This window comes from Miniopterus natalensis, chromosome 14, assembly GCF_054644295.1.
Source record: "Miniopterus natalensis isolate mMinNat1 chromosome 14, mMinNat1.hap1, whole genome shotgun sequence".
Taxonomy (NCBI): Eukaryota; Metazoa; Chordata; class Mammalia; order Chiroptera; family Miniopteridae; genus Miniopterus; species Miniopterus natalensis.
In genome coordinates, this window is record NC_142094.1 from 56,602,871 (window position 1) to 56,627,645 (window position 24,775).

A 24,775-nucleotide genomic window follows, 5' to 3' on the forward strand; every position below is an offset into this window, starting at 1 on the left:
TTCTCACGTCAATGTTTCTCTCTCTCTCTCCCTCCCACTCTCTCTGAAAAGCAATGGAAAAAGTATCACTGAGGGAGGACTGAAACAAGAAAAGTCATGATCAGGACGCAGGCAGCTGTCCTGGGGGCTCAGGCGGGTGCTGCCCGTTTTGCGTGTGCCCTTCTGTCCCGCTGATGCCTCTGTTGATGTTTCTGAATGCAGGAACCATGGTCAGTAAGGACGCTGGCAAATGCGTACTCACAACGTCAGAGAGCGAAGTGGAACCTGCCGCCTGCCTGGCCCTGGAGATGAAATATGCCCTGGATGCCAACCGGCAGATCAAGAAACGGAATAAAGCCCTGCAGGTGCGGTTTAAGGATATCTGCGAGGCGCAGAACGAGCAGCGGGACTCACAGCTCACCACGGGGCAGGTGGCCGAGAGGCGCGAGGCCAGGCCCGCATCCTACCGGGCCGCCTACCGCAAGTACATGACGGTGCCGGCGCGGAGGTCCATCCCCAACGTCACCAAGAGCACCGGCGTGCAGACCTCCCCGGACCTGAAGAAGTGTTACCAGACGTTCCCACTGGACCGCAAAAAGGGGAACCTCAAGAGCATCCCGGCTGCGGATGCCTTTAAAAGTCAGAACAACGGGTTTGCAATCGATGCAAAGGAGAAAGGTCAGGAAGGGCCTGGGGAGGAGGCCCGGTCGTGGGCTGCGGGCCGGGTGCAGACGACGGCGGCCTTGGTTTTCCACCCCCACGAACACATGAACGCGCTGGACCAGCCGGCCGGGGTCAACTGCGCAGAGCTGTGCAGAAACCCCGACGTGCGCAGCTGCCCAGAAAGACCTCTCCCAAACTCGACCCGGACTCCCTCCCGAGAGCCCCACCACCAGCTGCTCGGAACAGCAAAGCAGGACAGGGCCACACTGGACACCGAGGAACCTGCTCCCTCGGCCTCCGGCAGGGTGTTTAAGACAGAGGTGGCCACTGTCTACGCACCTGCCCCAGGTGCACAGGCCCCGGAGCCCGCCTTGTCGAACTCTGCCGCCGCGAGCCAGTGGTCCCTCTGCCCCGCAGCCGACGAGGAGCGGAGCAGGGCCACCCAGCTCAATGGGCTCCAGGCGCCCCCGACGCAGTGCCTGTCCCCCGAATGTAGCGACCAGCCCCTGCAGACTCCGGCCCCCGCGGGGCAGGAGCACCAGCCTTCTCCGACGGGGGCTGCTGCGGGTGAAGCATGCCAACAAATCGTGCCTCGTACGGAAGTGGTGGACCTCAAAGCACAGCTCCAGGTGATGGAGAACCTGATCAGTTCAAGCCAGGAAACCATCAAAGTGCTCCTGGGGGTCATCCAGGAGCTGGAGAAAGGGGAGGCCCACCGGGAAGGGTATGTACGCTCACACCTTCTTTATGATGTGCTGCAGAGTCATCTCCCCAGGGCCCACCGCTAGCCTCCCCCCCCCCAATCCATCAGGAGGCTACAGCCCCTCTTTCTGTGACCGGGCTATCCTCTGAGCACAGAGCAAGCCCCGAGGGTCACAGAGGGTTTTCTGACGCTAGACGTCATTGCATGAGCTCCTTCAGGGTTACCTGTTGGTTAGCATCATCAGCCTGCCTGGAACTCAAACCGTATTTACTCTCTGAGTGAATTGATGGTCTTTTACATTTATGCCCCAGGACTAAAGGTTTATATTGATGAGGTATAATAGCCGCGTTGGTCCCAAACAGCTAATCTACACAGAAGCTGCGTGCCTCTCAGGAGTCATGTTATAGGAAAGAAAAAATTCAGATGGCATTTTGAAAAGTAAATGCTGACTCACATTAAATAATCGGAGTAGCGCTGATATTCAGGGCTGTACTGTTTTATGCAATAGACGGCATGTTTCTCTTTCCTTCCCTGGAGACCATAGAAGCAGCGCCCGTCCTTAGACAAGCCCTGTCTGAATGCGATCGGGAGAGAGATGCCCCCTGCCAATGCGCTGCCCTAATGTCCAGGTGGGCTGTAGAGGGAATCGCACCAAGTTCACAGCCAGACGGTCTAGCCTTGGTAATGGATGCTGAACTTTGTTTCCACATTTTGAACTTGAAATTATGCAGCAGCAAATGTGAAAACAAATGACCAAAAGCTAGGATGTTGGTGTTGAGCCCCTTAGCTAGGCAGGCCGGGGAGTGTGCTACACATACAAAGAGCCAGAAATGCCCAGGTTCGTGCTTCCAAAACGGTGCCCGAGGCTTACCAGCCTTTGTCCACGTTGGCCACACCTTCTCTTTTCCATTCCATGGCGGAACTGTCTGGACTCCCCCAGCCCATGTTCTGGATGAGGTGTCCAAGATGGTACACTGTCACCCAGTGACCAGCACCCTCACCCTGTGGGCCCACAGCCAGCACAGAAGCGAGCTGGGAAATGCACTGTCAGGGAGGCAGACCCCAGGCCCAGGGTCCCCCAGAGGACCGCTATGGCTGAGTCCAGTGTGAGGAATGCACCTCCCACACGTCCACCCCCTGGCTACCATCCACGGACGTCCCTGAAAGCCCTGAGCTGCTCTGTCCAGAACAGTGGCCACGAGCCACATGTGGCTGTTGGAATTCAAACTCAAGTTAATTCCAATGAAAAATTCACCTTGTCTATTGCACGGGCCACATTTTAGGGGCTCAGAGGCCACTGGCTACAGAACATTTCCATCATCACAAAGAGACCTTCACCCTGCAACCCGGCTCCTGCACATCTGAGGGCTGGGCACCACCGATAAGGCAAAGGATGATCCCAGGTGTCTGGGTCCAGCAGAGTCACGGGGAGGGAAACAGGTGCGTCGACACATCGATGTATCGTTCACGACCGGCTCTGGGGGTGGGGCAGTACCGTTTGCTGATTTCTGTGGTGTAAATATTTCCACTGTGTCCAATTTCAACCAGCTCACAAAATCCTGAATATTTAACGTTCTGGTCCTCTGAGTATGGGACCTGAAGGGCAGGCTCCAAGCCCGTCCCTTTAGAAGGAGGAATCCTCAAGAATTGTTTTGTGCACTCAATCCAAGCTGGGAAATAGGTGTTTTCATGGCATCTCGTGGTAGAAAACAGGAAACCCGCTCTACTTTATGTTGATGATTATTTAGTTGTTATGTAACACGATGCAGGATTTTGAGGCCAAGTTAAAATATCAATGGAGTTTTCCTTGGAAAATACTCTACAGTTTATAATAAGAGTAGAAGATGCTCAGAAGCAGGGTAAAATCAATTTCCCTCCCCACCTCACCCCCCACCGAGCGGGAGGGGCCTGCTTTGTACAGAGTTTTACCTGCATTGAGAGCAGCCGCGGGGAGGCAGGCATCTGGTGTGCATCGCGGAGCCAGGACTTTGAATCAGGCAGCAAATCCTGCCCCAAAGCCACACGGCACAGCAGGCTTGAGCCAGGCCTGGCGGGGCCGCGGTCTTGCTCTTGTGCTCGATGTCAGACAGAGCAAGGGGAGGCTGTGCTCTCTGAACTGGGCTAGTGGCCGTGGGCCAATTCACGTTTCCTGAAGCACAGTGAATTTTTCTCACTCCAGGGTTTGTTTCTGCACCCTCACTATTGGATCTGTGCACACGGTGTCTCTGGGTTTGTCCGGCAAGCTCGCTGCAGTAGCTCTTACTCTCGCACAGGAATTTCTGGGTCACTAACCACAACCCCTTTCAGGAGCTTCCAAATTATCTTGCATGAGAGACTCTTTCCATAACCTCATTTACTTACATAGAGCTCTGAAAGGCCTCAGGAGGGAATGTGTTCATGTAAGGCACGGGTGGGGAACCTTTTTTCTGCCAAGGGCCATTTGGATATTTATTAACATCATTTGCGAGCCATACAAAATTATCAGCTTAAAAACTAGCCTGCTATATTTGGTCAAACATCTCATTGAATTTATTGAATTTTGAGTCCCGCCTGCAATTGCCTTGGCAAGGCCAGACCAAATGATTTCGTGGGCATATATGGCAGCAGGCCACATGTTCCCCCCCCCCCCCCCCGATCTAAGGCAAGTTCCTTCATCTCAGAGAGCTGCAGTTTCATGTCCCATCACATAGGGACAGTGGGCGTGGAAAGGTGACGTGGACACAGCTCCGGGCAGTGAGAGGTGTGCGGTGGGCACTGAGTCAAGGATATACCCTGACGTGGCATCTCAGGAGGATGCTTTCCGAAGTAGGTAGATGTGGGACAGTGTTCACAATCATGCTTTCACAGTCCCTTGTAAAATGTTCGGGCAATTCACGAAAATCGCTCGCTGTATGCGGCGCGGGCAGCCTTCGATCTCTCCACTGGCGGGAATGCCGAGATTACCCGGCCTGCTTCACAGCTCTCGGTAGCACTCTTGTCTCTTCCCAGAGTTCAGGGTCACTCAGGCTACCAAAATAAGCCACTAACGCAGTCCCTGAAGGCTGCGAACCAGGCCAGTGGGCACTGAGTTTAAAAACCCGACCAACTCTCGTAACTCCCGTCATTCCAAGGGCAGCGATGGGTTGCTGGGCAGGAGACCTGAGCGCCCAGCTGCAGGCCTGCGTGCTCATGGTGACACTCACAGCAGCTGTGACATGGCACCGGCGGGGAGACGGCTCTTTATTCCTAAGACCCTGCATCCCACGCAGTAGGTGTGGTGATGGTTCGTGGGCTGGGCCAGCCCGATGGTTCTCGGTTCTCCCAGGAAGACTTGACAACAATGTGAGCAGTTTCACTCGAGCTCCCGGGCATGAGGGTCGGGTCCTCCCAGCAGCCGCGGGGTGTTCCCCACAGGCTTAGGTATGGGGCGGGGGGAGGGGCAGCAGAACCCTGGCCACGGGGCGTAAACCTGACGAATGTGCACAGTGACCCCTCTTTGTCCCTCCACCCCTCACCCATGCCTCACCCCTCCCACTACCAAACGTGCTGGAGCTGGCCTCTGTCCTTTCCTGTTCCTTTTTCTGCTGCAACTGGTGGCTTTTATATATTTGCGATAAAATATTCCATTTCTAAAGTCCAAGTATGGGTTGTCATATCTGCTGGCTTTGAAACGGAAGCCTGCACCATATCCTCTCTAGCATTTTCTCCATTTAATGCACAGGGCCACGGGGAGTCTTCTCTGTAGCTTGTGTTTGTACAACTTTGTAAACACTATTTTTAAGTTCTTGAAAAATAATAGCCTTTCCATTTCTAATATGAAAAATGAAACCAATATATTTCTACGAATAGAAAACACATTCAGAGTTCTTGCTCTGGGCTTCATGCAGGTATCACACATGCTTGAAAATGTAATTTGAATAATCTTCCTGTGCAGAATGCGCCAACAGCTCTCAGATACCTCCCCAGCCTTTGAAGCAGCACCGAGCTGGTGGGCAACGCAGACACCCGTCTGCAAACAATATGAGCAAATCAAGGCACGGCACGGACGTTTACGGAATTTATGGATTTGTGTCCCAGAATCCATATGTTTTAAAAAAGGAATGAAATGCAAGTTCTAGTTTTCAAATACTTTTAAAAATCGCATGAAGTTTCCGCTAAGCTGCGCCAAACTGGTGTGTGCTATAGTTCCTGGTGGATCTGTGGGAGTCCCGGGAGATGAGTCTCTGGGCAGAGACCCTGCAAAGCTCATCTATTCTCAGCGCCCCAACACGCCAGCCTTTCTGCATTGTCTTATTTAATCCGCACAGAACACCACAAGGTAGAAATGATCTCCACAAGGAAACCGAAGGGTGCGCTGAGTCACATGCCGGAGGTCAACAGGCTGGTGAGAAACGGTGAGGACAGAAGTCGCGTCTACACCGGTCAGGCCCAAGCACCCTCGGACCCTTCTCTGAACACAGGAAACCTGGATTGTCTGTAGGGAACTCAGTTGAAGGGGCTAAGAGGCTCCTGCACCCCAGACCTGGTAAGGTCCGTGCAAACTTACATTCTGCAGAAAGCAAATTTCCAGGGACAGAGACACAGAGACCAGCATCTGAAGGGATTCCAGAAATAATGCCTATTTTCAGGATTCATACTCTACAAGAGGAATCCCCTCTGCGAGGTAATCTCAGAAAAATCAAGGCCATTGATCTTGACGCACAGGGAACCGAGGGCTAAGCACAAAATGTGGCCATGAGCAGCCTTCCCGGGGATGCCACCCCAGGGCCCTTCCGAGCCGTCTGCAACCCGAGATGCCCATCCAGCACCGCCGCCTGCCCGCGGGGCTCTGACTCTTAAGAACACATCCAAATTCACGTGAACGACAAGCTGAAGGAAAGTTTCCCTGGCAGCAGAAAAATAACTATGCATGAAAAAAATAATGAAAATATTAAGATTAAAATAGAGGAAAGTAAGCCTGCAGGCATTTGAAAGGACATTCGTGAGAACTGAGTCCTAGGTAAAGATGATCTAAAAGCGGGCGCTATTTTGACTAAAAATAAGGGAAAATTTTTTTCTATGGATATTTCATTGACTACAGCAATAGACTATCTCCTCAGATAGAAGTCTCACCATTGGACACAAGAATTTTATAAATCATGACACGACAATTTAAAGACTTGTCTTTCCTTCCCCCCCCCCCCCATTAATCCTGACCTAAGGATATTCCCTCCACCGATCTTTGGAGGGAGAGCGGGAGAGAGAGAAACATTGATGTGAGATGGGCACACTGTTGGCTGCCTCCCACACCCACCCCAACAGGGGCCAGGGATCGAACCTGCAACTGAGGTCCATGCCCGTGACCGGAAATCGAACCCGTGACCCTTCGGTGCCCGGGCTGATGCTCTAACCACTGACCACCACCGGCCAGGGCCAAAATTTAAAGATTTTCATCTTCAGCTACCAGAGCTCAGAAAGAGTTGTTTTTTTAAAAAAAAAAGCAAAGTCAGGCTTTTGAAACAGTGAGTTCTGATTGAAATTTGTTAACTACAGTGCTCTAAAAACGCGCATCAAGAGGAATGATAAAGATAAAAGTCTCTGTGGGTATTTACCAGGGGCCAAGGCACAACATTAAGACTTTCAAAGGAAAAGCTCTGTAAGTTGGTCGGCAGGCGACAGAGCCGGAGCCGGGGAGAAAGGGGGACCCAGAAGGAGCGTTTGTTTTCATGCCGTGTTCACATTCCTATTTTCATTCCAGTTGGGCAGCCAGTGCCACCAAAATTTATTTTCATTAATTGTCAATAAATTATAGCTTGAACTTTATCTCTCCTCCAGGAAAAAACCAAGTTAATCAACTCAGCCTCGGCTTAGCCCCGAAAAGTTGTTCCCCTTATTAATAGCTCCTGTCGGTGCCCTCCGGGACGAGTGACTGGTTTGCCATTATTGTCATCATTTCGCAACTTACAGTCTCCTTGACTTCAGGAACCGATGACAGAAAGCGTCAGCTCTGCCCTGGTTTTGAGATAACCAGGCCGTCCGCGCGCAAGATCCTAACTGCCGCCCTCCCCGATGGCTACCGATTGATTTTGATGGGGAAGGATGATTACAGGACACTAACGAGAGTCCTGCCCTAATAACAGGGTTCAGCTCTGTCTGTCCCGGCCGAATCTGCATGGACTGCTGACAGTAACATGGCACACGCCCTGGTAATAACATGCTCTGTCTCCTCCGAGGGAGCCGGGCCGGAGGGAGAGGCGGCGATGACGGGGAGCGATGCTGCGGGAGGCGAGGGCCGAGGGGAAAGCAGGGGCGGCCTGCGGACTCCCGCGCCCTCTCAGGGGGTCTTAAATCTTCGCGCTCGCGGCCAGGGTCTGCCCCGAACCACCATGACCGTTTCCCTTTAATCCTCTGTAATGAAAACAAGCATTAAAAGCTTCCCTCACAGCAGAGCCTCCCCAGAATTACCGGGTCACCGCACTCGGAGAGCGGCGAGGCAGTAAAAGTTCATTTGTCAGCGCCGCCTAAAGAAGGCCCCCAAGTTCGTTCCTAACAGGGTGCTTCTCAGGGAAACGCGTTCAGAGGGACAGCTTCTGGGATCAAGAACGAACGAGGGGGGCTGGCTTAGGTGCAGACAGGGCCGTTGATTTTGATAACCGGGTGTGGGAAGCAGACGGTAGCTGACCTTTCCCCCGTGTTTGGGGGAATTTTGTGGGAGGATGGCAATGCCTGTAGACGGAAGTTCTCACCTGATCCCCCTGGAAACACCACGAAACTGACCACCCACCTTCCCTTTGCAGAAGCACAGGGTATGGTGGCAGTTAGCCCAGCAGGAAACCCATGCAGACTGTTCACTCACTCCCTCACTCCCTCACTCATTATTCAAAAAATATTCCTGAGCATCCAGGACGGGCACTGAATGTCCATAAGGGAACAAAGGACAGAACTCTCTGCCCTCACGGTGCTGACACAGACCAAAAGCAAAACAACATCTAGAATGTATGGCATGTTCCGTGGTGATAAGTGGTGTCAACTTGAGCAGAGAAGGGAGGCAGGACACTAGCTTTCTATGAGTCGTGAAAGAAACGGGTACTTAGCAACGTATGCTGCTGGACTGCTGCAGTCCAGCCCGGCTCCGGTCCCCTCATCGGCAGCTCAGCACATCACCGGGTGACTGCTCGGTGCCCTGTCTATGGCTGTCTTGCTGACCGTTCCCCAGTGGGTAGCCACGTGATCAGGTGCTTTCTCTCTCATGACTCAGAGCATCCTGGTGGCCTTGGCCAGATCTTCATCTGCTCTCTCAGTCATCATTCCACCCACCTACAGACCTTCACTGACTAGCACCCCAGACGTTGACTGGCTGGGCAAACAGAGAGGTTCAAGCGTGCCACCGAGAGGCCCAGTGACAGGTGTTCAGGTCCAGGGACATCACTGAGAGCAGAACAAAGGGCACCCGACCGAGGAGGAGCTGAGGGTGCTGATCCTGAGGGTGCCTTCTGAGAATGCTAAGAAAACTTCAGGACAGTCAACCCGCTTGGACATCCCTCGGGCAGGGAAAGCGGGGTGCGTGAAGAGTTGGGGGAGGTCATTGTTACTCCGTGTTCTTCAAAACACAACCTCACTTAAAACAAACAAATTGCTTTGTCTGAGTGGGGACCCCAGCCATGGATGAACACGTAACTGCTCAGCTGAACACAGCAAGTTGGCCACTGGCTAAAAGACGCCTCCTACCAGCCACCGGGAGACAGGGAACTGGTCCCTCTCCCAGTGAGAGCCAGCACTGCCTCCTGTCGACCAACCGATGAACTTGGAATTTGATAGGAAAATCGATGTCATCTTGTTTTAACAAATTGACCTTGGAGGTTCCCCAAATCCTACAATTAATGGTCTATAAAACAGATAAAGAGTTGCATGCATTTCCATGGATATCAGGGAAAGTCTAAATTCACTTGAGCTACTGAAGAGCTGATCAGGAAGAGCTGATCACTTCCAGGGCATGAGCTGGGAAATTCCTGGTGAGACCACAGACTCAGGACAAGCCGAAGCTACAGCGTGGGGGGGGGGGGGGGGGGGATAACCCATAGGAGGGATCACAGAAAACAGCTGCCTTCTCCACTTTTTGAAATTTAATTTCTCCCAACAACAGTACTGGTATCATTTTATGCCTCTAATTAATATCGCTTTGAGACGATTGCATGAAAAAGCCCTTGAAGATGCTGAAATGAATGATGGCTGAGTTATCGAGAAGGGGCAGCTGGGATGCAGACCTGGGCTGGACCGCAGAGGAACAAACGGTCTCTGGCAGCCAGCGGGAACACGGAGACAACAGGAGCAATCAGAATGAAGGGCACAAATTAAACAAGCGCATTATCACCCAGAGCAGAGGCCGATTCCTACTCTGCAGCCACCGCCGCCCGCCGAGGGCCTAACGCGCACCCTGGAGCCGATCCCGAGTGACAGTGCCGGTGCTGCGTGTAACCAGCGTTTTGAAGACCACGATTAAAAGAGCACGCCCTGATTTTACCCTTACTCCAGAGGCCGCTTGCTTATGTGCTAGAAACCCTGAGGTTGAAGAAATCACTGTGCCATATTAAAGACCAGAAAACCAGCAGCAGCCCCGTGGCCTGTCCCCCTCCCACAACAGAGCTGCGGAGGGCAGGGCCCGGGCAGGCCACGTGCCAGCGCATGGGCGATGCTAGCCGAGAGGAATGCTCTCCCGAGACCTAAAATCAAACGTCCTAGCGACGTGAGAGGAGGATTTTCATTTGAGAATTTAAGCTCTTATGGAGAAAATAGTGCTGGGCATGAAAGTCAATCCAGCCTGGCCGGTGTGGCTCAGTGGTTGAGCATCTGCTCCTGCACCAAGAGGTCCCCGGTTAGATTCCCGGTCAGGGCACATGCCCGGGTTGCGGGCTCGATCCTCAGCTGGGGTGTGCAGGAGGCAGCCGATCCATGACTCTCTCTCATCATTGATGTTTCTATCTCTTTCTACCTCTCCCTTCCTCTCTCCTTAAAAATTAATTTTTTTAAAAAAGTCAATCCAATAACCCAATACTAGTAATTACTATTAAATACCATAGAATTAATTTCTACCTGCCAACCATTGTTTCTGAGATGCTGATAACCTGGCTGGACTTTGCTCCTGAAAACAGGCACACAAAAAGAAATATATATGTGTATATATACACACACATATCATACATACATACATACATATATATATATATGTGTGTGTGTGTGTGTATATATTCCCCCCCCCATTCCTGACCTTTTGAAGCAATCAAAAAAATTTTTGGACTCAGAATCATTTGGCCTACCACTGAGGCCCCATCCTCAAGTTCAGAGAGACACGGAGCTGGCGGCGTGGACGTGGCCGTGAACAAAGCTCTCGGCGACCTTTCTCCAGCATTTCTCAGCACCCGTTCCACCCCCTGGGGCCCGGCCCCCTCGATCTCCCTGCCATGCGGTCGTGAAAAGGCAGCCGCTGTCTGTCACTCCGGGCCCTGCTCTCCAGCCCCTGTGACCCAGGACACAGCTGGGGTTATCACCAGGCTGAAGGTGGCAGTTGTCCCCTTTCCTGTCACTCCTGGGGCTCTATCGCACACACTGCGACACCAGCTGGGCCGTGTGCCTTCCCATCTTTGCTGTCATTCGTTGTTTTTTAAATTCTATTCCCGATCGCCTCTTTCGCTCTTGATCCACAACAGGAACAAGGAAGGACTCACGCACCCAACACTGTCCCTGGTGTTGTGGTTTTTTCAATACATACGCAAATATGCACATTTATATTTTGATGACAACAACTATAGAACTGGAGCAGATCACTCAGAAGCCTACGGTAGCTGGAGACACTGGTGCCCTGGACTCGAAGTTGAACTTGAGAATTCCAGGCCACGACAGAAAGGAGCCCCCCGACGTTTTTCTTTGAATGGGGGAGCTCCCCGCCGTCTTCCATACACGACCCTCATGTACCGCCTTTGAACTGGAGCCAGACCTCGCAAAGAAATCTGCCTCACTACGAAGCGGAAGTGCCAGGGACCTTAAAACGCGACTCCACTAACACTGGTTGTAAAATTCGCTTGTTGTACAAAACCTGCTTCAACAAATGGGCATAACCCCCCCACCCCACCCCCGTGCCTTCACAAAGCCCACGCTTTTATGTCTCTCAATTTCCTAGCTCAAGCCCAGGCGCCTGCACTTGTCAATCCAGCCCAAGACCAATGCACAGCCAAAGGGAATCACAGAGGGGGTTCGGGGTCCCAGAACTGGCCCGTGGGTTGGAACCGTGCTCTGGAGGGATGGGGCGGGCACAGGGTGGCAAAAAAAGGAGTCAAGGAAACAGCAAAGTACTGGAAAGATTATCATGGGCCCTTGGCACTGTCCGTGGTGCTGAAGGTTATTTTTCCAGGTTACCTACGTTGCTAAGATCAGAAAATACGGACAAAGGGCAACTTACTGTAATGGAGCAATAAATAGTGGGTGCTGCAAAGATCAACACATTAAAAATCCATATTTCCAGGGAGCGTACTTGTCCCTGGGGTCCTAAGGGGTCCTAATGGGGAAAACTAGGACCCGAGCTTTTCACAATTTATACTTTTCATTTGCTTTCTGTGCTCAGTTGGAATTTTTTTCATTAGATTTGTCTCTTACCGAACTTCAATATGAGAAGGCAAAGACTGTCTTATTTGGTCAAATTAATATTAAGCAAACACCCGGGGAGTCCCAGGCATTGTGACAGGCACAGGATTACAAACCTATATAAGGGAATGAGTTTTCCACGTCAAAAGAGAGGAGAGATTTACCAATGGAGCAATTAGCTTGCAAGGCTGGAAATTTGTGATTTCTGATCATGACTTTCTCCCACTGACGTTTTACACCAACAATCCAAGCTCTCGTCTCCAAGCTCCTCAGCACTCAGGTCTCTAGCCCTACAGTCACTGGAGACGTACCTGCCCTAAAGGTTTTGCTCCTCTTGGTGGAAACGGCGACCTAGAAAGACACCATACCAAGGGCTGGTTTTATGACTTGTTTCCGAGAAGGAAACACCAGAGAAAATCCGTAACAGCGCTTTGCGGGCCCTGTCGTCCAGCCACGACTCGCCTGTTTCATCTGTACTTGGAGAACAGGCCCATTCTGATGCTGCAACGCAATTCCTAACGTGACCAGAAAACTGCGGGCGAAGCCACACCCTGCAGCTTGGAAGCTCCAAGGACAATTAGGCGGATTCTCAAAGCAATAAGCACCACAGCAGCACAGGTGGGTCCTCGACTGGGGACACCCTCCTGCTTAATACAAGTCCAGCAGACGTACTGTGACTGACACTCGCTGCCTCGGCAGCCGGGGACACGCCCGGCAACACTTTAGTTTTACATTTTACCCACAAATTAAACTCTCGTTGACCTCCCTTTCTGTCAACTACCTCTATGGACTCCAAACATTTTAATCCTTTACAGGAAAGAAAGGTCAGGAGCGAAACCTGAGCAGCAGGCTGAAGGGTCTCTCTCAGGAACACTCGTGGCAGTGAGATCCCGGAAATGCCGTCAGACCTGGTGGACAGCTGACCGACCACAAGCTTTTCTTTTAAATCAGTTAATAAAAGGGTGGCCAGAATAATGCCTGGCACCTAGTAGGCACTTAATAGCTGGTTACTTACCGACTCTAACGGGGGGCGGGGAGGAGGGATGTATGCTTTTTACAAGGGGATAAGAATAGGTTTTTTAATAGGGCTTTAGAAAAGCAATTTCTAACTGAAGATGCCCACATTCCTAGAAGAGAGTCCTGTGCATTTCCGGTGCCAGATGCCCTGGCCGGTCACCGTGGGACCTGTGACAGCCTCACGCTGGCAATTACACACAGAGCAGAGCCCCAGTCCCACAGGTCTCAGGACCATGAGACGGGGCTGGAAGGGTCGCCAGGCCCTCCTCTGTAGGACCAGGTGGCAAAACTGATTTGAGGACTCCAGGCTCTAATGTAAGTGAGACACTTGGGAACGCTGCTAGACAGGGCAAGGGAGGGGTGTTGGCGTTGACAAGGCTTGGGAGACATTTGTCCCAAGGCCTAGGACAGGAAGGTTCCCTGTGCCCTCAGGTGAGGGTGAAGAAATGGCCCCTCCCCTGACTGTGCCCCGTTTCTTTGAGAAGCCTACGGCTGGAGCTGACTGGCACACAAGCAGCTGCCACGAATCCCCTCCCCGGAGGGTGGGGGGCAGTAGCCGGGGCAGCCCCTCACCCGCAACCCAAGTGAACGGCCTGACAGCCTGACAGTGTGATGACCCAGCCCACAGCACACACATCATCGCGGGACACGGCTCGCGCACTGGCCTCATTTCCCTGCACAGAATGACCTTGGTCAGAAACGAGCCTAGGGCCAGGCGCCGGCCGTGAGCTGGACGGAGACGGCGCCTGGGAGACAGCGGGCACGGAGGACGGACAAGGTCAGAGTCGGGACGGGAATGCTGGTGTCAGCTCCGCAAGCCCGGGGGGTCCAGGAGCAAGGGCCCTCGGGCTCGCCGTGAAGGGCGCCGACAGGCTCTTCAGTCTTTCCCTCCTGACAAAGTCAAGGGCAGGAGAAAAGGCCGAGGGTGGGACCCAAAGGTGAGCAGAGATGCCACCACACGACGGCCCCGACGCTGGCTCAGCCAGAACGGGTCACAGGCAATGACGGGCAACACGCGGGGGCAGAGTGTGGTCACTCGGCCAATACGACGCACAGAGCTCGAAGGTCGAGTCCCAGGTCGCCGAAACGCATGCGATAACCGGGCACGGAGTAGAAAACCCCTTGTCAGATGTTTGTGTAACACAAAGTATATGAGGAAAACAAAAGTCATTTCCAATTCAAACTGCACAATACATGCAGAAGTTTGCCCAGCCGGGGGATAAACCTCGGACGATCGTGTGACAGAAAGCCGCCTGTGCCCACCGCCGTGAGGCTGGGCGACGCCACGCATGGACTTTACCCCCAAGGTGGGTGCAAGCCGATTGGGATGGAAGCTTCTCTTCTGCCACAAATTAACAGATATGGTTATCGTGCCTGGCCCCGGGTACAAGGCGACATTCAGAAAAACACAGCAGCGTGTCAGGAACATCCTGGAGGAAATCCCAGCCGATGTGGATAGAAGAGCCTGTGAAAGCAGCCCCCACGCTGGCTCCTGGGGGTGGTTGCTGAGAGACAGATAGCCAAGGCCTGGTCAAGAAAATCCTGGTCATCAAACCTTTAAGTGTAAACAACCTTCCACATTATACTCCAAAAAAGATGCCATAATTTTTTTTCAGCAAGAAGAGAATCAGCCTCCCCCAGCTCCTGCCAAACTCTGCAGCCTCACAGGGCTGCAGAGCTCATCAGAGAAGGCAGCCGGAGAAAGCAAACGGGACGCGTGTGAGGGCTGTGGGATGCGGGACGCAGAGCGAGGGCCGTGGGATGCCAGGATGGGGGATGCAGAGCGAGGGCCGTGGGATGCCAGGATGCGGGATGCAGAGAGAGGGCATGGGATGCCAGGATGCGGGATGCAGAGCGAGGGCCGTGGGATGCCAGGATGCGGGATGCAGAGCGAGGGCCGTGGGATGCCAGGATGCGGGATGCAGAGAGAGGGCCGTGGGATGCCAGGATGTGGGATGCAGAGCGAGGACCGTGGGATGCCAGGATGCGGGATGCAGAGCGAGGGCGTGGGATGCCAGGATGCGGGATGCAGAGCGAGGGCGTGGGATGCCAGGATGCCGGGATGCAGGGTGAGGGTGTGGGAGGCTTGGACACAGGGTCCAGCACACTTTCCTCTGATGAGCCAGAGGAAATATTGTGGGATTTTCAAAGAAAGAGGCAAAACCAAGGAAACTGTGTAGGTCCTTATAGAAACCTTTTAAGTAATATTTATTGTCTTAAAACTTCATATATGGACTCTACAATCTGATTCTGATTAATTTTCATGTGTTCCAAATATGATTATTTTGATATTTTTTTAACCACTTAAAAATGTAAAACCCATTCTTAGGTTGCTGGATAAAGCCAGGCCGAGGGTGGGACTGACCCGAGGGTGGTGGTTTGCAGACGCCTCCCTCTAGGAGGCCAGGGGGTTGCGGGGCAGAAATGGCCATTGCGTCAGCATTTGGGGAGCCAGGTTTCCTTCCGAGTTTCTTTCAAACACCATAAATATAAAGCTGCAGTGAAACATCCCAAATGCCCTCTGCTCATAACATCGGATTGTTTACTTCATCCAGCAGCTTCCGTTCACATTCCAAATTTAATTTAAATATCGTCTTAGCTGTAGCTGCTGCATTGGGTACGTCAACGCAGAGAAGGGGGCCAAACAGGGCACGTTAACCGACTCCCGTCGCAGGGACGAGCTCTGGCATCGGGGAAGCGAGACTGGAGGTGTCTGCTCTGCACACACCCGCGGCCACCAGCCACCGCGTGTGATGCTCTCCCGTTCTTATCTTGCAGGCTCTCCTATCGGACGGGGCAAGACACAGCTAACTGTGACACGTGCAGGAACAGTGCCTGTATTATCTACAGGTACGTTCACTCTCCCCCTCTCCCCTTTTATTATGAGTGACGAGTGACGTTTACCCACAATGCAGGGGTCCTCGGGGCCATGCGGAGGCGATGGCGGCAGTCGGAGAGTAAAGGGCGTTACCTGACCCTAACTCTGAGCTCCTCCTAAATGTCACCCCCAGGCAGGTGTGGTCACGGGGCCCGGGAGAGCTCGATCTGGTGTATCCTGCACATCTATCTTAGCCGTTTCAGAAACTGGTATGAGTTCGGTGGCTGTTGTGAGCCCTTCAGGTGGTGCAGACCACAGGCACTGGGTTGCCGGGAGCACCGGGAGGACCGAGGCTGCTCACACCACAGGTGCATGTACGTCCTGAGGACTCACAGGCATGTGGCCCCTGGGGCGTAACCCCTGCTGTAGCCCCAACAGCCGGTCTCCATGTCTTTGCGTCTGAAGTTCATTTAGATTCCTCCCATAAGGCAGGAGAAACTTCTAACAGGCAGAAGCCAGGGTGGGTTTCTGGCAGGAGTTTAGGAATTTAAGACATGGTCACAGCCTTCCAAGGCGACTATTTTTTCTTTCCGGAAATGTAATTTTCAAAGAACCAAATATGAAGCCTGAAGAACTATTTTAGTTGATTTGCCAAATTATCAAAAACGCTTCTAACTGTACAGTTATACACCTGAAAACGAGTAAAGGAATTCCCGTCTGCCCCCAAATACACCTTCTAAAAAGGTCTCCAAAATTACCATCTTCTCATCCAAAAGGGAGAGGCAGGGACAGGGTATGAATGTCTTAACTATGGCAAGAAGCTTGAATCCCCAGAGTCTTGGACCCAGCGCAGGTCTCTAGCGGAGGCAGCACCCCCCAGCCAGGATCCCGGGTCCTTAGAACCAGCTCCGGCTCACCTGGGGACCACCTGGAAGGGGGGGAAGAAAGCCCAGGGCAGACTCAAGCCAATGTCACACGAAGCCCACTCCTACGGCAGATGTCCACAGAGGGAGGCTCTGCCTCCCAGGGACAGTGGGCAAGGTCTGGAGGGAGTCATTTTCAGCCGTCAAACCTGGGGAGGTGCTTTGGGCACCCGGAGGTGGAGGCCAGGGAACCAGGGATGCTGCTGACATCTTACAGTGCACAGGACGGCTTCCACACAACCGTCGGTCCAAGTGTCCACCGCACTGAGGCGGAGACAGGCTGCCTGGCTGGGACGGTCCCCGGGTTAGGGTCTGTGAGCATCCAGGCCCCTGTGGAGGGCTCCTGGCAGCCCCGGCCGAGCAGCCGAGCCCTGGGCTGGGCTGGTTCACTATTCACAAAGAAGTGGGGAAAACCAGCCCCCAGGCAAGAGTCTGTGTCAAGAACTACAAAATGCAACCTGTCTCCTCAGAGGCAGCAATGTGTCGGAGGAGTTTGGTTAGTGGGAGATTTCCCACTACATGCGTACGGTGGAAGGGAATCTGAATCGAGAGTGAAGGGATCGCCCGGCAGGCGTGGCTCATGGTTGAGCGTCAACCTACAGAACCAGGAGGTCACCGGTTCGAATCCCAGTCAGGGCACAGGCCCGGGCTGCAGGCTCGATCCCTAGTCAGGCAGCCGGTCAATGACTCTCACCATTGACGTTTCCATCTCTCTCTCCCCCTCTCCCTTCCTCTCTCTGAAGTCAATAAAAACATTTTAAAATAAAAATTTTTAAAAAAAGCGAAGGGATGTAACTGACACGTAAGCACCCTTCACTGACGTCAGGCCGTGAGGAAACCCGGGACTGTCCTCGAGGCTCAGCTTCTGTTCCTGGGGGAGCTGCGGCTCACCCGGCCCTTGAGCAGAAGGGAGCGGCGATTCCCAGAGACGGCTCAGAGCGCGGGTGATGCGCACACACCCGCTTAACATTCTGTGCGTGATTGAAGAGAGAATTTATTAGGACACTCTCCAAAGTAACTGGAGTAATTTAAATAAATTTGGCTCTAAATCCAGAAGGAACATACATTAAAAGTGATATTAAAAGCGATTTAACAAGCCCGCGAAGAACAGGAATTACCCTGGAGTGGCTGCTATTTAGAATGAGCTCGGCCAACCTCCTGCGTGAGTCCATCAGCCGCCGGCCAGCGTTTCGAGACAGCTGTGAGTGTCCAGCGCCCCAGGAACTGGCCAGAATTTAGCGAGGATTCACCAGGCAGAGGAACGAGCCGCGGCGATCCCTGCGAGGGGGGACATGCACCGCCAGCGCCCCGCGTGAGCCAGGCCTCCCAGGAGAGGCGGCACCAGAGCAAACGCCGAGTTTTGGATCGGAGTCCCCTCCAGGAAAGTATTTCGGAATCTCTCCCATCCGAGCAACGACAACAATGTCATCATTCCCCAGCCCCAGCCTCCTGCTGGAGGCAGGAGTGGCTCTGGGAGCCCCGGCGGGAGGGTTTCCCTGGACTCCCTCCCCTGCCCCGCCCCAGACAAAGATCTCGACGTTTCCACCCAGTCAGGCGGATATACAGCTCTTCAAACTCCGTTTCCCAGTGTCCCTATCACTTTATGCTGGAAATAATCAAAAGGCGACAGTCACTAACTCGACAATGTTACGCGCCAATAAAAAGGCGAACGGCGACTCCTTCCATGGGGCACTGGCGCGGGCGGGAGTTTTCCGAGCCGGGCAGGTGTTAGGAGGAGGGAAAGCTCACTCCTGGTCAGCTCACTGAAAACCCGTCCGAACGGAAATCGTAGCCTGAAATGTATTATTTCCACTCCATTCATATAAACTGAGATCTCGACGTTTACCTCACTTAAAGTCGCGCCTGTCTCTCGAGGGCAGGCCAGAGGCTTTCTGTGGACGTGGGGCCCCCACGAGAGCGCCGAGCTCCCTTCCGCGAACCACGCTTGGAAACGGGGTCTTGCGACGGGGTCCGAAGGCAGAACCCTCGTGGATGCTGCCTTGCGCCCGCCTTTCTCACATTCATCCCACAGCGCCGCACTCACAGAAACGGCGCTCCTGCCTCAGTCACAGCGCACTGGCCCAGGTCACCCGAGAATACGTCGCCTCCCTTCAAGGAGGGCAGCTGGCACAGACAGCCCCAAGCACCACCTGCTCCTGGCGAGCGCGCACCTGGAGAGTAAGAGGACAGTGACATGGACGAAAAACAGGGCGACCTGCTGGCCAGGAGCCCCGGGCGGGCCACGGGGGTGTCACCTGGCACAGGGCGGTGGCGGCTAATGCAGCGAGCGGGGTAAGGGGACTGCCGCAATCCTGACTCCCGGCTACCCGAGTCTGCCCGGATGCCTGGCAACCATCAATACACGGAGCCAGGAACCTCCTCCCTCAGGGTTCCCTTTGACCAAACAGAAAGGGGAGCGAGGAGGGGTTCAGCCAGGTGATTTCTCAGCATTCGCTCAGCCCCGTGATTCAACCTTCTAAGGCCAAATGCTCCACAGAGAGCACGGGCTTCCTGGACGGACAAGCACTCGGCGCTCACGAGTCCCTGGGCAGGAGAAGTCGCCTTTCGGGAGACCCCGCAGCGGTGCACGTGGGAGCCACGTCTCAGAAGCTTAGACCCACGGGAGCCAGAGGGAGTGTCCACGTTTCAAAGGCCTTTTGACTGGAGCCCATTTCTCCTGATCAAGGAAACTTGCACACGAGTCTTCCTTCAATTCCTGCCCACAGCTCGACAGAGAGCCCATGAGAAAGGCCCAGTCAGCGCAAGGGCAGGGTCCTTGCCGCAGGTACGGAGGCAGGCCTGTGGGTACCAGCTTTGTGGGCACCAGGCTCGTGGGTACCAGGCCTGCATCTAAGGCTCCGGGAGTGTTCCCGTGAGTCCCTGCTCCACCATCTCGGCCACTCCGCTGGGTCTTCCCCAAAGGGTGCCTGGAGCACCTGGGATTGAATCAGTTAAAGGAGTTTCAAAATAAAGAAATTTAAAATGCCAAAGGACTGCGGTTGTCCCAGGGGCTGGGAGAACACAAGAGGCCACCATATCTGCCACATCCACCTGTTACAATCTGTCATACCTGTGAGCCGGCAGCCGAGAGCCGGGGAGGTCAATGAATTTGACCCTGCCCTTCTTGCATGTACACACTGCTTTTCACTGGAAACCCAATTACCCACCGCGAGCAGCGTAGGAACCCGCTGCGTTTCTATGGAACACTCAGCCCGGGGAGAGGGAGAGGGGGCCGCGTTCGAGACCCAGCTGCCTGGGGTTCGATCCATGCAGCCCTGTAATAGATGTGCACCTTTGCCTGAGTGATGGCACCTATTTCGCTGTAAAAAATAAGCCTGTCGTGGAAATATGCAGGGCTTGGAGAAAACATCAAAAAGACAAAAGGTCTTGAAGCAATTTCAGCGCACAGGGCTGCCAGTACCACAAGCGAAACGCTGGAAACATCGGCTGCCCCAGGCTGCTGCTCAGATCCTGGGGCCCAGGGGTAGGGCTGAACTCGCGCTCTCTCCGTCCGTCCTTGGCGGGTGTCCATTAAATCCCTGAGGCAGGCAGGAGGGCACCCGGGGTCCCTTACTGATCAGGTGGGTCCCTTCCTGGCGTAGGAGTCTCCTGAGCCGGTGATTTATGATGATGAAAGAAATGGGTCTGAGAGCTTCCCAGAAAGCATGCAGGAGCAAGAGCTGTGGACAGACACACGTCGTTTCTCATCCGAATGGCATCTGCTCCTGTATCGGCAAATCGATTCGCAGAGAGACGAACAACTGTTCTCGGCAATGAAACGACCGCCCTGCGGACGAGCTCACTGACACCGGGAGCGTCGGAAGTGGTATTTTCCACAACTGAGGAGTTTGAGGGGGTCGATACGATTACATTCCCCCGAGACGACATCCCTTTGACTGCCATGCAGACCGATGGTGAAATTCTACTTCAAGGCCATCTCAGCCCGAAAAGAATATTAGAAGAGACCCGAGTTTCCGTTTTCCTGGGTACAGTTCTCCTGGATTGTCACTCCCATTCCCTGTCAAAATACGCTGTAATAATTTCAGAAACATGTTTAAGGGTAAGTTACTAACGTAATCTTTGCTCATAAGCAGTCAGAACCTTCTGCCCCCAGACTACGCGGTAACTCTCTATCAGACTAACCGATGAGTCAGGCTCCCTGTGAGTCACAGCCTCAGAGAGGAACAGCGAGGCATTCCCGGGGCACAGCCCTCATTCCCCCCTTTCCTGAGGTGGTTAATTCGTGAAATAACATCGCTACCAATGGCTTGAATTCAAATTTGACATTTCTACCAGAAAGGCGTGTGCCAGCCTCAATTCAAAAGGGAATGAAAGCAAGATTTCAAAGACAATAACGATGCCAATTCCCGTTAATGGAGTAGGATCTTGACCAGCATTTACAATTCCCCTAGAAAGCGTTAGAATTCCTACCATTAGTTACAAGACCCTAAGCGACTGCGCCCTCCAGGGACCTACAGCTGCTCGTTTCTGTCCCCTCAAGGCGGCCACACAGCCGGCCGCAGGGCAGGGGTCAGTCGGTGGCTGGGACCCTGAGCGAGTGGGAAGCTCGAGGACCTGCCTGTCACTTTGCAACAGCAGAGAGAATACCCTGTTGTCTGCGTAGTTTCATCATCTGACGTGACCCACGGGCGGTCGGGCACAGGCAGGGTTTCAAACCGCCACGTTGTCCCAGTCACGTCCTCCGCTCCGACCAGGGAGCAGGGCCTTGCTGTCCTCTGGGCACCTCGCTGTGGAGACTGAAGGGACCGTTGCCCATCAGTGTCCACCCCCACACCCTCCACGAAGACACCGCTCCGGACTCCAGCCTCTCGGCCCCTCAGTAACGGGGGAGCCAAGAGGAACCAACTCGCCAGGTGAAGTCGAGCCATTCTGTTAGCAAGGACTCAGATTAGATTTCCCCGTGATTACATGGTTCCGTGGTGTGATAAATTGGTTAATAACGGGATTCCCAGTGCAGTCGCTTAATGGGAATTCAATAATTACAGGTGCCGGGCAGGGCAGCGACAGCCGGGAAACGCTGGCCCCGTCCCGGGACCTGATGGCTCGCAGCCTGTCCGGGCCTCCTGACGCGGTTAGGCCCGGGGCACGTGCCGGCACTCGCCCAGCGCCCTGGCGAAATCACGTCACGGACCTGGCATCCCGCGTCGGATGCGCTAGCTCATCCCAGACTCAGTGCGAGGGTCTTGTTTTGCTGGTTGAATTCCCGAGCTGAAGGAGTCTCTTACAGGTATCGTCTTGAGAACTGTTGGCTCTTTCTCTCGTCACAAAATCGATGCTCGACTAATAAAAGGGTAAAATCATGTGTGAATTCCACGTTACGGTTTAGAAAACTTTTCAACGGCTTTTTTTCAGGGCGGGGGAGAGATAGGGGATCCTTAACTAATTCAGTGAGCTAGTCAGGGCAGTAATGATTATAACCCTTGAAAAGAAGGAAACTGCGCCCTAGAATAGGTTAAGGGACCTACCGGAGCCCCCTCTGCCCCCCCAACGTCCAGGGAAAAAGACGAGACGAAGCCCGTCTTTCTCCAGCACCGGATAACAGACCCGAGGGCTGTGTTCACAAACGCGCCACGTCCTGAGCTCTGCACTTTTTACAGCCGTCCCTAGAGGGTCTCTGCCTCCCGGCCCCGTGTTCTCGGCGAGCAGGACGTGAGGCCATGGGGTTTGCTTCCACCTCCTGTGAACCACGGTAAAGCTCAGAGAAGCCTTTTGAAACGAGGGGGAAACACTGGTTCTTGTTTTGGGAGCAGCGGGCAACTGGCCATAAACTTCTTGACAATATTTTTAACGTTTTCCATAACAGTATAGTCTCTTACAATAAGAAAAATGGAACAGTGGGCGTCAAACACACAATGGTCCATTGGATGCGTCTGGGACGTGTTTTCAGAACTCCGGAAGACACGGCTGTGCTGTTCTGTCTTTCCAAAACGTCAAAATTTGTCTAGGATTAACGGGCCTCTAAATCAATAGGATCTCATGTTTATAAATGGTTCACGGCTCCACTGGATAGAAAATGCTACGAGCTCAGGCGTCGCCATCACCACTGAACACTCACTGAAACCCACTGACATTTAGCCGGGCATCCGGGCCGGACGGGGAAGGAGCCCGGGGCAGAATCCTCCGGAAGCCTGGCGGACGCAGCATCGGGCTCGAGAGGCGGGTGCGGGGGGGCAGGCAGGTTCTGCGGACGCCAGCACTGCCACACACCCCCGGGGAAGGTGCTGAGCTGCGACATCACGCGACTGCGACATCTCTAGGCGACAGGAAGATTCAGCCCCACCGTCATCCTGGGGACCACCGTCCAACAGGCAGCCCGCCATCCGTGGAAACGTCATCATGTGCGACTGTGTAGACTTCGACACCGACCGTGTCCACTGACAGGACCTCAGAGCTTCAGAGTGGAAGGAAATAAGCTATTTTTCAATGAAAAGAAACCTGCTTGAAATATAGTTGGCCCTGAGCAGCACAGGTTTAAATTTATAAGCAGATTTTTTTTTTCCAATAAATACCATAAATGTATTTTCCTTATGACTTCCTTAATAACATGTTATTTTCTCTAGCTGACTTTCATTGTAAGGATACAGCACATAATACATACAACACACAAAACACGAGCTAAGTGACTGTTTATGTTACCAGTAAGGTCCCGGCAACAGTAGGCTATTAGCAGTTAAGCTTTTGGGGATTCAAAAGTTATGCACAGATTTTCAACTGAGAGGGGGATCGGTACCCCTCACCCTCACGTTGTTCAGGGTCGCGTGTAGGCCACGGTGACAGATAGACCATATTACAGCCAATCGCTTAATACAGAGCCATAAAGTGACAGTCTGAACACAACAGGAAGGATCGTTCCTCCGGTAGGATGTCACGCGATCCTGTGTCACTAAGGGGGATCCCTGCGTACCAAAGACCAACCACTAAATTCACTCCTCTCCTTTCCTTCTAGTGTGGAGCTCGATTTCAAGCAGCAAGAAGACAAACTCCAGCCCGTTCTGAGGAATCTCCATCCCTTTGAGGAAACTCAGGTTGCACCCTCGCCTTACTCTCAGGAGACGCACTCCTCCACGCCCAAGCAAAAATCCAAAACGGAATCTAAAAAGCACGGAAGATGGAAACTCTGGTTCCTTTAAAACGCGTGGCGTTTGGCGCTGAAGGGCCGTCTGGTCTTTAAAACCCACCGGAGTTCAATCCGTCCTTTTGCAAAACCGAGGGGAGCGAGCGAACCGTGGCCGACGCGGGCGCCACCCAGTCTCACCTGCTTACCAAAAAGGCCTTCGTACCAACAGTGAACAGAGGCAAGGTGTCCAGTGTCAGCCTTGCCAGCTGCTCTTCACAGTTCGCGGATGTGGGGCGTGAAATCCAACATGAACCTTACCGCAGGGGGAGGGGACAAGTACATCGTACCCGCGCCCAGATCGCCAAGGACGATGTCGTCAGCCTGCAAACCGGAGGCTGTCCCTCTGCGCACAGCTGAAACTCATAATTATTTCCAAGCAAAAGCAAGCCTTACGTTTGCCAAGGACTTCATTTTTACGTTTCATTTTGCAGATAAAAATAAGCAGGGGGTGGGGGCGGCTCTCAGCACATCACATTCTAGAGAAAGCACAATTTTTCCACGTGGTCGGAGACCATGACTAATCTCTCAATGTGACTCTGTGTATATCTGCCTTCATGTGCTGTAGCGCTAAGCCAAGCGACCCCATCTCGGTGTCACATTGACACCTGAAGATTAGCATCCTCCACGTCTCCAGACCCGCGGAACATTTACCGCTCGTTTCCAAACGGCGCGCAGCCAGGAGTCCCCCAAAGTCAGGACGGGCCTGTCATCCCTGCCGGGTGACAGGGTCAGAGCTAGTGGACACTAAGCTTTCCCAGATCTCATTTTTAATCTTTTGATACCCAAAGGCCAAACGCTAAATCCTGGCAAGAATTTGAAAACACACGTAGAGGTACACGGAGAACGCCGTCGCCAATCATTCGCGGGCTTTCTCCCTGCCCCTGGCAAGGGCTCCCGCGGATGCATCTCCGAGACACTGCTCATCTGAAGGGAAGGGCAGG

At 53.4% G+C, this 24,775-nt stretch overlaps 2 protein-coding genes across 5 annotated transcripts in view; one reads left to right on the top strand and one right to left on the bottom strand.

Annotated features, from left to right (window-relative positions):
* The window catches only part of DOCK1 (dedicator of cytokinesis 1), a 287,380-nt gene that overhangs the window by 135,964 nt on the left and 126,641 nt on the right, over positions 1-24,775 (bottom strand). The window lies entirely within an intron of this gene.
* On the top strand, positions 186-23,880 carry INSYN2A (inhibitory synaptic factor 2A). Its single transcript, XM_016210503.2, has 3 exons — positions 186-1,366; positions 15,734-15,805; positions 23,664-23,880. Exons 1-3 carry the CDS (start codon positions 186-188, stop codon positions 23,845-23,847), a joined length of 1,437 nt encoding a protein of 478 aa, XP_016065989.2. The 3' UTR covers positions 23,848-23,880.

What these genes read in the sequence shown, in the direction of transcription:
- INSYN2A (XM_016210503.2), top strand. Translation starts at nt 186, where the DNA reads ATGTTTCTGAATGCAGGAACCATGGTCAGTAAGGACGCTGGCAAATGC. An exon ending in GGGGAGGCCCACCGGGAAGG is followed by an intron (nt 1,367 to 15,733) that starts GTATGTACGCTC and finishes CTTATCTTGCAG; the next exon opens with GCTCTCCTATCGGACGGGGC. An exon ending in AGTGCCTGTATTATCTACAG is followed by an intron (nt 15,806 to 23,663) that starts GTACGTTCACTC and finishes CTTTCCTTCTAG; the next exon opens with TGTGGAGCTCGATTTCAAGC.